The sequence below is a fragment of the Abramis brama genome (genome assembly GCF_963993115.1).
Source record: "Abramis brama genome assembly, chromosome: 9".
In the NCBI taxonomy this organism is placed as follows: Eukaryota; Metazoa; Chordata; class Actinopteri; order Cypriniformes; family Leuciscidae; genus Abramis; species Abramis brama.
This window is the reverse complement of record NC_139971.1, coordinates 32228534-32242100: the sequence shown is the minus strand read 5'-3', so window position 1 is coordinate 32242100 and position 13567 is coordinate 32228534. Positions and strand designations below refer to the sequence as shown.

The following is a 13567-nucleotide window of genomic DNA, read 5'->3' as shown; positions in this document are numbered from 1 at the left end:
TATATATATATATATATATATATATATATATATATATATATATATATTGGGACATTCTACCAGAAACGTACATTATCTGTCCTTGAATTGTTACAGTGAATAAAAAAGTATTTCATCCAAAAATTTCTAAAACTGGCTCATAGTTGATTTCTGTGAGTTGTTCTGTAAAGGAATATGTCATTCATTAGGTTCTCAGATATATTTTTCTTTATTAAAAACTAGGGATGTCCAGATCCGATCACGTGATCGGAAATCGGGCCCGATCACGTGGTTTCAGACTCGATCGGAATCGGATGTTACCTCCCGATCAGGACTCGGATATATATGTATATATATTCTCATTATTTTTTAACACATCTATAGTTATGCGGTGGCACAGAGTTAGACCCTTTTGACTCCACACAGACACAGCAACGCGTGACAAGGAAGTATCAGCAAAAGATTAATAGATTTCTAGCCCTTGCATTAGCTTTACTACTAGATATATTTATGGAGATGAAAAATAATAAGGCGCCCTGTACAGCTATGATCAGCTGTTCGGCCTAGCATTCAATGTTGTTACGCTGTAAGCTGATCAGTTAGTTTGTTGCTGCCGCGCTCTATCACTCGCACACCATAAAGAGCAACATGTTTGTAATGTTTTAGTTTCTTGATTAAAATGGCATAATTTGGAAGTGGATAATTTCTTCACAAACAGCTCATTATGACTCAAAATGTTAGAATGCTGCACCTACACTCAATAGTGTGATTAAGATCAGCGCAACGCAGACCACTGCATTGACAGCGTAAAACATATGATCTGTCTACAGCCAGGGCTCAGCGGAAGACAGAGAAAGCCGGTCCAGCGCTGATTGAGGAATTAAATTCGAAAATAAAAGACAGTTTGACATATTTTTTTCGCATATGTGAATTTTTTTTTTTTAATCATTTGCTCTGAGATGAAGCAAATATATTTGTGCGGGAATTTCTCGCACTAAAAGCTAACCTTGCGGGAATGGTTTAAATTATGCGCAACCCCCGCATTCCCGCACCGAAATTCAAGCCCTGCAAAGGTGAAGAATTTATGTTATTTATTACATAAATGATTGTTCAAGCTAGGCCCTACCTCACAGAAGTGCTCTGTTTGTAAGAGTTGTTGAATGTTAAAATAAGGAACATCCTGGATCTGTTTTTTTGCTCTTCTTTATTCTTTTTTATCGAAGTATCGGATCGGGACTTGGTATCGGTATATACTCAAAATCAAATGACTCGGACTCGGACTCGAGGGCAAAAAAACCTAATCGGGACATCCCTATTAAAAACACTTTTGAAAATTACAAATCCTGTCCATGCCCTTGTCCTCAGCCAAATTGGAGCTACAGCTGTCATAGTTTTGTTATGCTACAAACTGTTATTTAGAAAAAAACTCCATCAATAACAAGTTTAAGCTGTTATCATTCACATCAACTGATCAAAAACATAAAATTATATATAAATTCTACAAATAAATTCTATTTTACAACTGTCCCCATGTTTTGGTCAGTCCTGTCACGTTTACATAAAACTCTACATAAAATGTGTGAAATACGCCTTTAAGGGTATCACTCAGAGGAAGTGACATCATTTGACCCAGGTGAAGCTTACATTGATTAAGGCTGAATTCTTTCATTGAATTGTATGATTTTAAGCTTGTTTTTGTATGTTTTTTTTAGGAAGACGAGCTAAAGGGTCAGGCCCTGTCACGGTTAAACATTCCAGAAAATAATGAAAATGTTTTAAATCCAAACATGTCTAAAAAGGTTATTGAAATTCCTTGCTTGCATGTTAACAGTTTTTTATGCTAGCATGCTAGCAGGCTGAGTAATGGCAGTTTAAAATGGCCAACCGTCAGGCCCTGTCACATCAGGCCCTGTCACATTCCTGTGTGACACGGCCTTAAAAATTAATGTTATTGTTCTTTTTTATTACATTTATTGCATATGTTATGTATTTAACGCATGCAATAGTAAAATGAAGGCCAAGGTGCTTGATTCTTATACAACTGTGGCCATGGAAGTGATTTAAACACCTGAATTCAATTATTTGGAGGGCTGTCCCAATACTTTTGGCAATATTATGTATGTCCTTGGCTGAATTTTACCATAGTCTAATATTACTTTAACATTAAAATTATAATTATAATAATAATTTAAAAAAGAAATGCCAATCAAAACTTAAATAAAGAACACAAAACATAACTTTTTCTGCATCATCAAAATCCATAAAGTCAGTCCTGTCACAGTACCGTCAGTCCTGTCACGCCATGGTCAGTCCTGTCACACAGGAAATTATGATAAAAGTGTACTATTTGAGGAAATATTAATTAATTCATCTCTTTAACTGTGTAGATGAAGGTGGGGGTATATATCCACTACTATGTTTTTATAAAAATCTCCTATGTAAAGATAGTTATTTTACAACTATATTAGTGCCTGTTGGGTATTCTGTGATTTTGTGTACTACAGTTGACCGAAAAGTTACTTATATTTCTTAAAGGAATTATAAAACCATGTTAGATACAATCAGGGACATGTGATCAATAAGAAAATGCTATCTGTATCAAAGAAATTCATTAGTAAACCATTCTAACATATACAAATTTGTCTGTGACAGGGCCTGACATTTTAGGGGTGAAATGCGTATAAAAATGTATTTTATTTAATCATAAAAACATGCTGAGATGGCATGATATGTGTTTCTCATAGTTTAACATGTCCTCCATATGTCTCAACGTTCAGATTTAAGAAAAATATATATTTTTTCCCAAGATTTTTTAAAGTGGAAATGTACGTTTCTGGTAGAATGTCCCATATATATATATATATAACATTTTATTTCAGCTAGTTGCTGTGGCAGCAACATTTCTCATTTTGATTTAGTTTAACTTGATGTACTAAAATAATAATAAATAAAAAAAATCTATATAGAGATTTTTTTCTATATAGAGAGAACACAAAATTACCAAAACTTTAAAATGAAAATGAAAAGGGAAAATATATATAAAAAAATATTTAAAATATGAATAAAAACTAATTAAAAATATTAATGCAAAAATTTTTAAATAAAACCCAAAATGACTAAAATTAAAATGAAAAGGGAAAATATAAAAAACTCATTCAAAATATGAATACAAGCTATAATAGTATCTCGACGACACTAAAATAACACTAAATAATGATATTAATGTAGGTAGACAGAATTGTTTAGAAACATGCTGGAAAAATTGCACCAAATCTCACTGTGTGAACATGTGATGTTTGGATAGCACAGCTTTTCTAGACATAACATGAGTCTCCACACACACTTTTGATTTGTTATTTACATAAACGGTTAAGTTAACCGATTGAAACTCCATAATAGTTTGGACTAGACAATTAACTAAACTTTTTACATGGCGCATTAGTTTACTTCTTGATTTCATAGCATCTTTGAAAACTTTGACTTTACATGATCCACTTTTCTTTGGACAGAATGGCTATGTTCACACAGTCAGTGTGTCTGGGATTGAAGAGCTTATTTACTAACAAGTGAGGCTCTCAAATCCAGCTGTACATATCAGCGGATGGGGCGGATGGGTTACCTCAGTCCCCTTTTCTAACTTGCAGTGGCCTTGTGTAATGTTTGTAACCATAGCGACGGGATACTAATTTTTAAGATACAATTTTAGTTTCTTTGTTTAGTTTTGCAACTATGCATTAAAAAAAAAAACTCCCATTTAAGGCCCTTTCACTCCAAGGTCAATAACTATAACAATAATGATAAAGATATACAGAGACACAGAGAAATTATATCGTTGGAATCACTTTCAGAACGATTTTTTCCCAACTGATGAACAATAAAAACATCCAATCAGAATCCCTCAGAGTTTATAGTTATCGTTCTTGGTGTAAACAAGCCTTTTATAGCACATTTTGCGTACTTTTTGATCTGTATATATTACCTTTGGCCTGTTATGTTTGTGCATTACGGCAGAGAGCTTTAACAACACTGGTGGATGGGATATCAGAACATGACAGGGTGTCTCTTCACCTCCTTGTTTTGAGGATTAAAACTGAGAGAATGCCGCCGCTGTATTCCCGGGCCATGAGCCAAAAGGGCCTAACAATGTGTCCCCGCTAGTCCCCCAACAAAGTACCCAGTGTCCCCTGCAGCAGCACAAGCACTGTGCCAATAATTGAAATAAATGGCTCAGTTATTCTTTAAAATCTGTGGCTAATGGTTGGAGCTCGACTGCGTTACCCAGGGAACAGCAGAGAGCTGAGAACCAGCTAACCTTTCACCCAAAGGATGTGTTTTGCTCTCTGGAACCACCATAGGGAGACCTGTTTCAGATAAATACGCATTTAGATACAAACATCATTGGGAAGGTTGAGAAATATAGACATTTCGATAAGCGCTCGTGTTAGTCGGCATTGATGTTTTTATTATTCAGCCATAAAACCTCATGCAAAATAGTTTCTGTGCTCACATCAGTGTTAAAGCTATTGCAAATCATAAATATAAATAAAGTTAACATAAACTAGTATATAAAAATAATAATTATTATTATTTTTTAGAAATGTTACTTTGGCAACTAACTGAATTAAAATAAGTTGAAGTACTAAATGACTAAAACACAAACTAAACTAAAAATAGAACTTTTTAAAAAACAAACTAGTAAAATAATAAACCTAAATAGTATTATAATCACTAAAACCAAAATAAAATAAAATTAAAGCTAAATTGAAATAAAGAATTAAAAGACAAAAGCACATAAAATAACTAGGCTAAAACTTATACTAAAATTACTAAAACTAAAAAATTTAAATATTAATAAATACTATAATATAAATAATACTAAAATAACTCTAGTTCACATTTGTCTGTGTATTCGGCCTCTGTATACAGCAAGTTATTCTGTTCATCCTATCTGGCTCTAGATTCTGTTTAAATTCACCAACAACTGAAATTGTTTGTGTCCATGTAATACTTTCCTGAGAGTTTAAAAACATTACTCATATCTCAAACCAGCAGCACATTCGCATCGCTTTCTGTCTTATTCTGTGCCTAAGCCGTCAGAAGGTTTCTGTTAATGCATTTGGAGATGACTTAAATGCATTTTATACTGTCGACTGTAAAATTTGTTCTGCTATTTTCCCTTCATGCAGGATTAACAGTGTTGAACAAGATGATGTCTGATGCCAGTGACATGTTGGCAGCCGCCTTGGAGCAAATGGATGGTATCATAGCGGGTAAAGCTTTTTAATATTTGTATTAAACATACAAAATCTGAAATGAAAAATCTATTCCAAATGCAACTGTCCCTCCACATATAAATCTGACAAAATAATTCACTTCACGTTGGTGAATTTGTTCATTCTTTCCGGAATGGAAATATTCAGCAGTGGTACAAAGAAAATCTCAGACTCATTTCATGAAACCTTTACAGAGTAAGATTAAACTGATATTAGTAGGCTGACCAAATGTTTTGGCATGGCATATGAAGTAATTCATCACTGGTTTATTATAAGGCTGACATTTCAAGTTGGAGTCGCCTGTCTAATCACATGATTTCCTGAGGTTTCAGCAATTAAAGCATTTACTCTGACCTGATTCTGCTTTCAAGACTTGAGTGTTTATCGCAGCATGTTTTATTATAAGGTCATGCTATCTTTTACCCCACAGTCCATGATAATTGTCTTCTATAGTGATTTCTCATTGTGCTAAATGTTAACTATTGTAAAAGATTCAGTTATTCATGTATTGCCTGACTCTCCTGAGCATTTAATGTATATTGTGGAGCTCCACCAATTTGCTTGCACGTAATATTGTCTGAATAAAAAGTGATCAGCTCCATGGAATCAATGTTTGTGATATGGCTGTGTTGGTGTTTAAGTAGCAACCCTCTAAAAGTTCACTTTGACATACATAAAATCAAAATCCCCATTCACCACTTTATTTATTGTTTTGTCGTTGGCATTCAGGCTCCAAGGCGGTGGACTACTCCAATGGCATCTTTGATTGTCAGTCCCCAACATCGCCCTTCATGGGCAGCTTGCGAGCCCTGAACTTACTGGAGGACCTGAGGGGTGTTCTGGAGCTCATGGACACTGAGGAGAGAGAGGGCTTGCGTTGTCAGATCCCAGACTCTACCGCAGACAGTCTGGTGGAGTGGCTGCATGGTCACCTGGTGCGTACGCCACATTCCAGAACTCTGGAATTCACCGTGTCTACTGTGTGAACATGAGCTAACATACTATGTGTTGCCATGTTGTAGGGAAGTGCATGGTTATTTATACTTCCTATATTTATAGTAGTCAAAAAGCATGTAGTCTATTTTCAATGATAGTCAAATACGCTATGTGTTGGTTTGTGCCTATTGGAAGTATTTTCTGTTTCATGCTGGTATTGCTAGACCTAGGCTGACAATTTTCATTCTGACGTAATACTAGTGTTGGAACTTATTAATTGAGCTATTATAGTATCATGTGCATTAGTTCTATTCATAATTAGGACTCTGCAGTTAAGTTTTGTCATTGCCTTAAGGTATTAGTTACGGCAATTCAAATAAACATTATTCTTGTGCGGCTTGAGACCAATTGAACAACTGCCAAGTGAAAGTCAACACATAATACCATATTTAGTCAGTTTACATGGAGTATTATGTTCGTTGACCCAATGTTAACATTTTGTTGGCACAATAAATGGTGCATGAAAACCTTGAATATCAAGTGACACTGTTTTTCTTAGTATCACTGACTTTGAAAAGAAACTTAAAGTTAACTCCGATTGTTTCAAGACATCTCAGGTTGGATTCCAAAAGTGTTTTATAATATAATCTTTTTCTATAATTTTTTTTCCTGACAGTCAAATGGACACATTTCAATCACCGGTGATGTTTACCAGGACAGACTTAATCGTCTTGAAAGTGATAAAGAATCCCTTGTGCTTCAGGTAACTTTATATTGACACATTTAAAAGTTTGGGGTCGATTAGATTTTAAAAATGTTTTTGAAAGGCTCACCAAGACTGCATTTATTTGATCAAAAATGTATTCATATTGTAAAGTATTATTACAGTTTTAAATAAGTGTTTTAAATTTGTATATATTTTAAAATGTTATTTATTCCTGTGAAAGGCAAAGCTGCTTTTCAGCAGCCATTACTCCAATCTTCTAATTCTAATATGGTGATTTAGTGCCCAAGAAGCATTTCTTATTATTATTTGTTAAAAACAGTTGTTTTAATATTTTTGAGGAAACCATTTTTTTTCAGGATTCTTTGATGACTAGAAAGTTCAAAAGCATTTATTTGAAATAAACATCTTTTGTAACATTACACATGTCTGCTGTCACTTTTGATCAATTTAACGCATTCTTGCTGAATTAAATGATTAATTTCTTAATAAAATATACTCTTATTGATTCCAAATTTTGAACGATTGTGGAGATAAGCAGACAGATAATGCCTAAGTTAAATGCTCTTCATTCTTTGAAGGTGAGTGTTTTGACTGATCAAGTGGAGGCACAGGGAGAAAAAATAAGGGACCTAGACCTGTGCCTTGATGAACACCGTGAGAAACTAAATGCCACTGAAGAAATGTTACAACAGGTAGGTTTAAAGATATTCCTTGTTTATTGGTGACATGGTCTGGTGGTTGGTTACATGTGCTTTTTGCATGGTGAAGTAGGGCTGGGTGATAAAACCATAACAATAATTATCGCAATATAAATGTCCTCGATAAAACGATACACAGACAAGTTCTAATGGCAGTGCAGCACGAGCTTACTATAGCAGATGTGTTGACTTGCTGATCGGTCTCGGTTATGCGTCCACTGAACAGTGCTGTGAGAAGCGCTTGAATTCAGCGAAGAACACAAATGTCTGTGATTTAAACTAGTTTAAAGCCAACAAAACAGGAGAAACACTGTGCACAACGATGCAGTCAGAAGGCTTTCTACAAATGACCATCATTTACCATGGATTGCACCATGGTATTGTGGCAGAAATGTGGGATATTCATATCAAGTTTTATTATATTATTACATATAGATTTTACCTTGGTAGTGAGGTGCAATAAGCGTGGATTTAACTATAGTTATCAGGATCTTAATGTATGCTACTTTGGAAGACCAATGGTTAATTTTAATAAAACGTCAGAATCAAACAGTCAGAATATTTAAATTTTACCATATAAAAATTAGGTTGTTACCATTTTTACAGATGTTACTGTTTTTGTTAATTAACATACATTTACATCCGCATCCTATCTCATGCTACTACTACTGTTAACTCAAGCTACTGTCATATGTGCATTTCTAAGAGACCAACATGTAATATTATTAATATTGCAGCCTGCACTGCAAACTTCGCTGAAGATGCATGTCAAAGTCAGACAACACAAACCTGTTTCATGACTTAAAACAATATCACCCATTAGCACATGCAGAAACAAAGATATACATTGTTCTATAAAGATATTTATTTTGTTAAGAAAAATTGACAACACGTGAAATGTTTCTCATGTTATGACAATAAAGCGTAGTTTAAAACCACAATTAACTTTCTGGTTTCTACAACTTTCATTTAGGAGTAAAAATCTGTTTTTAAAATAAAGATACATTTATCGTGATAATTATCGATATCGACTGATATGAAAAAGTTTATTAAGATAATTGTTTGGCCATATCGCCCAGCCCTATGGTGCTTATTTTCAGCATATAGTTTTCATTTACTTCTTTACTGTCCGGACACAAGCAAAAAGCCCTTAAAAATACATTTCTACGACTCATGCTGTAGTATGTTCATTTTTAAACTCTTTTTCCTAGGAACTCTTATGCCGATCAGCCCTTGAGACTCAGAAGCTGGAGCTGATGGCTGAGGTTTCCAACTTGAAACTGAAGTTAACAGCCATGGAGAAACATAGACTTGATTTTGATGATCGATTCGGAGAGAGTGAGGTAAGAAACATGCATACATGCATGAGAGAAATAATTGTGTAATGATGTCTTTTGAAAATGTCAGTGACTGTGCTTTAATTGTAATTCTAGTCATTGGTTAATTTGTCATTCCGCCGTTGGTGCACAGAGCCCTTTTGTTTTGACCGCTTTAACATATTGCAGTTTGCTGGAAAGATGACATGAATGTTTGTTTAGAATCGTGATTTAGTAGTATAGCCAACCTTTTGTTTCTGTACAAGCCTGTAGCAGAAAGACATGCATTCAACAATGCACTCTGTTAGTGCTCGGACATCTACCAATCACGTCATGTTCCGGGACAGAGGTCTGTTCCAGTACACTGGAATGTTGGGCTTTTAACTGTTCTCTGTTTTGTTTTCTGTCTGGGCAAAATGGCACATGCAAAAACACCCTTGCAGATACCATTTCCTCTCCAAAATTGGTTTGGGTGGCCACTTTTCTCTCTAGAAACTAGTCATTACCACGAAGGACTAGGTCACACTGTGGATGTATGGGAGTAGGAATGGTTCTCAGCAAGAGGGGTGTTGGGATCCATTGGAATGGTTTTCCACACTGGTGGTTTCAGATAAACCTGCCCCTAAACGGCACAAAAAAACAACGAACTATAGCCGGCTGCTTTACATGTCGTTCACAAATAGACTAAGTGGGCGTTTCTTGGTCCAAATAAGATGGAAACTCGACCATACTTTTTGTTTGTTGAACGTTTAGCTACTTGAGGGACTTTAGGAAGGGGTGTTATCAAAATTCACAAGAATGTTTGAATCAGACAACATGCAACAATGGAGAAAAACAAGAGGTTTTGAAGGTTTAGTGTGTGTATAAGACCAGTTTTGTCTCCTTGTTGACATGCTTTCCCCTTCAGCCCAATTTTCTGTGATTGTGCTATCCATTATTCCTAGAATATTGTTGAACAGAGATATAAATTATTTATTGTTTAAACTGTGCAATAAATTGGCAAGTGTGTTTGGTCTAGGATAAACACATTTCTCAAAGATATAAATTATTTCTGCCTTTTCCTGTGTTATTTTGCTGTCACATAATTTACTGTCTCAGCAAGACTCCAGTTTGTTTGCCAAAATGTCCTTTTTTATTCTGTTAAGACTGGGTCTATGATATGTCTTTCTAGATTTTGAAGAATTACCAGAATTGCTGTAGTCTGAATTACTCAATATATATACTATTGTTCAAATGTTTTTGAAAGTGTCCTATGCTCAACCAGGCTGCATTTATTTGATGATAAATTACGGTAAAAATGGTAACACTGTGAAATATTATTACAATTAAAAATGACTGTTTTCTATTGAAATATATTAACTATATTTAGTACATTAAATGTATTCTGAGTTTTGCGGATCACTGCTCAAGGTGAATGTATCTTTTTTATATATATATATTTTACTTTAGTTTGGAGCATTCACTGAGTGTTTACAACTGGAGGCTGTTCTGTTGTTTATTGAATCATAAATCCATGGCTGAATGCTAGACATCCTGACAAAGAGCTTGAAAAGGCCTGAGTGTTGAATGGAAGCTTGTCACTAGATTCTTGTTTTTTGCTCGTAAAGCATTTCTAAAGATTGAATACTTAGTCTGTTTGCTTAACAAACCATTTCAAACATGAGAGAAGGCTCATCTTTGAAGCTTCATAAATGGGAATATGGCTTTGATAATCTGTATGCATTAAGAAGGGCATTATTAATATTATTATTATTATTAGGTTCCATGCATTAGCTTCCCTCTGTTATTGAAACTGTGAAATTGTGTAAATAGTTATTTTATTTTGATGGTAATCAACAGCATACATATGCAGTCAATAGAGTTTAACTTAAACCTATTATTTATTCACATTATTAAATTCATATTAATAATGGAGATTGTTTGCATTTTAAAGACTTCTTTCTTTTTAGGGTTTGATTTTGGAGATTAATGAACTGAGATATCGCATTTCTGAGATGGAAAGTGAACGGTTACAGAATGAAAAGAAATTGAAATCCACTAAGGTGAGTTTCAATACTAGTTTCTTACTAGTTAAAACAGTACTTGATGTTTTCATTTTTAAGCTTGCGTAGGGTTTTCTCTACTGCTCTTGTCTCTCTTGCATAACCTGTCACTATTCTCGTTTATCTTTAAGTGTCTATTTTCCTTTTCCTCCTTGGCTAACCTCTCTGCCGCTAGTCGCTAATGGCTAAACTCTCTAGCCTGAAACTCAAAATGGGCCAGATGCAGTATGAGAAACAGATGAAGGAACAAAAAATCCAGGAACTTAAGGTCGGCATACCTCAGGGTGGTTACTGCTTGTGGTTGTGACCCAAAGACCTTTTATTTACTTATTGTTGCACTGTAACTTTGCTTTCAGGCACTTTTATTGAAGCCTTCAGTTTTAAGTTTAAGCATTTACTCATATACAGTGGCCATTCTTAATGTTGTATCAACAACACAGTGACATTCAGTGTTTCTTTAGAGTCCAAATACATTCCAGGGCCACTGTTGAGTGTATTCTCTCATATCATTACAGAATTAAACTTTTAATCGTCTTGAGAGCTCTATAGTAGCTCCATAGCCCTCCATTATACAGCATTTAAAGGGTACAGACAAAGTTCTCATCATGGTTTGAAAGCTGCTCTTTAAATCTGCCCTCTTCTCCAAGCAGTGGCACCAGTATAAGATCTCAGCATGTTTAATTAACCACAAGTATGCTTTAGTGTGAGGCTCTACGTGATGTTTAAGCTGAGAGGGCTAAATTTCAGACTGCTTTATAATGCAGGAGGAGCTATTTCTGTCGCTACTTCCTACTGTAGCATACTGTTAAGCCACACGCTTCAAAAAGCTCAGTGTGAGGTTTGCATAAATGTGCTACTCTATTTTATTTTTTGTGTGTGTGTTATAAACGGCTCTCCCACCTTGGCAATCCTTTGAACTCTTGAATGAAGTTCTTGAATGTGATCCTGATTAGTTGTAGACTGATTTGAGTCGACACTTTGCTATTTTGTGATGCGAGATAATCCAATAACCTTGCATGCTTGGCCAATTAACACATTTTAACAGTAAAATGTATGAGTAAAAGAGTGCATTTTGTATAAAGTGTTTTAATTTCAGAAATTTTGTCTGGTTTTATTTCAGTAATATGTCATATTTTATGAAAAATATTATTATTTATAATAAATATTATTATTATTAATATAAATATCAGTATTAAAGGTCCCATGACATGGATTATTTTATTATTTTATAATGTTTCCTGGGGTGCCCTTATAATGTTAGTATGTTTTTAAGATCAAAAATTGTAATAATTTAGAAATAAAAGGCATTTTTCCTAGCCTGATTTTAGCCTCTGATTTGAACACTCTGTTTGAAGGGGCGTGTCTGCTGTGAGACTTCAGTGTAAACGCCCACTGCTGTGATTGGCTGACATGCTTGCATATGAAATAGCTAGCATTACATGTGGAACTCCCTCGAATACTTTTACTATTACAGCTATTATACATTTTTACTATTACAGCTATCGAGATTAACGAATCGTGAGAAGTTTAAGTATTTAGATCTATTCCCATCACATAAAAGGTTGCAGTGATGAACATTGAGTACAGTAAGAGCTTCGTTGTGCAGCGTAACAGCGTCATTGATTTCATAATGAGTTTTGGCAAGTGTCCAGATTAACTCGCGCTGTGTGATTGACAGCTTGGGTGATTGGAAAGGGATTGTTCTTTGATCACTTTCATATATTTTTTAATCACAGTTTAAATAAGATTATTTTCATCCTACCAAGAGAAATGATTTACTGATGCATAAACAGTATTGAACGAATTTGAGAGAAAGATTATCTGTCTGAACTTGAACAATTACACATCAGAAATTCACATAACCCACTGGTTCTTCATGATGTCTCTCGAGGAAAAACCAATATCACGCTCGCGCAGCTCATTTTCTCATGGGCGGGCCAAATTCTCTTTGCGGGCAAAGAAGAGAAAGGGGAGGTGACCTTTCCCCTTATGACGACATAAAGGAAAGATTCTAGATTCGCCAGTCTGAGCTTTCATTTTCTCAAAAATACCCAGGGCTTGGTTTACACCTATCAAAATGTCTAGCCACTGGGGGACCATAGGCAGGCTAGGGGAACTCATATTAATGTTAAAAAACCTCATAAAGTGAAATTTTCATGTCATGGGACCTTTTGTTTATATTACAAGTATTATTATATCTGTCTCTGATCCCCAAAAAATTATACATCAGACAGAACTTTTATTTTGCATGTGCCGTGTGCTGAACTCTCTTATAGTAATTAGTAACTGCATGGTTTGGTGTTACTGGGCTTTTAACCTGTTAACTTTGTTGGTGGTCCAGGCTTTGGATTCAGCGTTGTGAGGTCTGTGTGTTTTAATGTTCAGGAGGAGCTGGTTACATTGAGAAGGCAGCTTGATGGGAGAGATGGTGATCTGAGAAGACTGCAGGATGAGACAGGGTCCAGATCCCCAACGCCTGCAGGCCTAGATGGCACAGAGAGAGGTGGGTCATGTAACATAATCACAGCGTTGCCTGTCCCAGCATGCCCTTCAGTTTTGTCTTGTCATTATGCTGGATCTGTGATGCTGTACTGAC

General features: G+C 35.1%; 1 protein-coding gene across 14 annotated transcripts in view; it reads left to right on the top strand.

Moving 5' to 3' along the window:
- ppfibp1b (PPFIA binding protein 1b) overlaps positions 1–13567 on the top strand; it is a 35998-nt gene that overhangs the window by 4200 nt on the left and 18231 nt on the right. For 7 of the 14 annotated variants that reach the window (XM_084123987.1, XM_084123992.1, XM_084123989.1 and 4 more), the window contains exons 2-9: positions 5166–5249; positions 5982–6187; positions 6865–6951; positions 7494–7607; positions 8825–8956; positions 10879–10971; positions 11147–11239; positions 13357–13474. In XM_084123987.1, coding sequence (XP_083980113.1) covers positions 5186–5249; positions 5982–6187; positions 6865–6951; positions 7494–7607; positions 8825–8956; positions 10879–10971; positions 11147–11239; positions 13357–13474 — 907 coding nt within the window. In that variant the 5' untranslated portion in view covers positions 5166–5185. The remainder of the gene's footprint in view (positions 1–5165; positions 5250–5981; positions 6188–6864; positions 6952–7493; positions 7608–8824; positions 8957–10878; positions 10972–11146; positions 11240–13356; positions 13475–13567) is intronic. The other 7 variants (XM_084123981.1, XM_084123984.1, XM_084123985.1 and 4 more) reach the window with 1 other exon arrangement.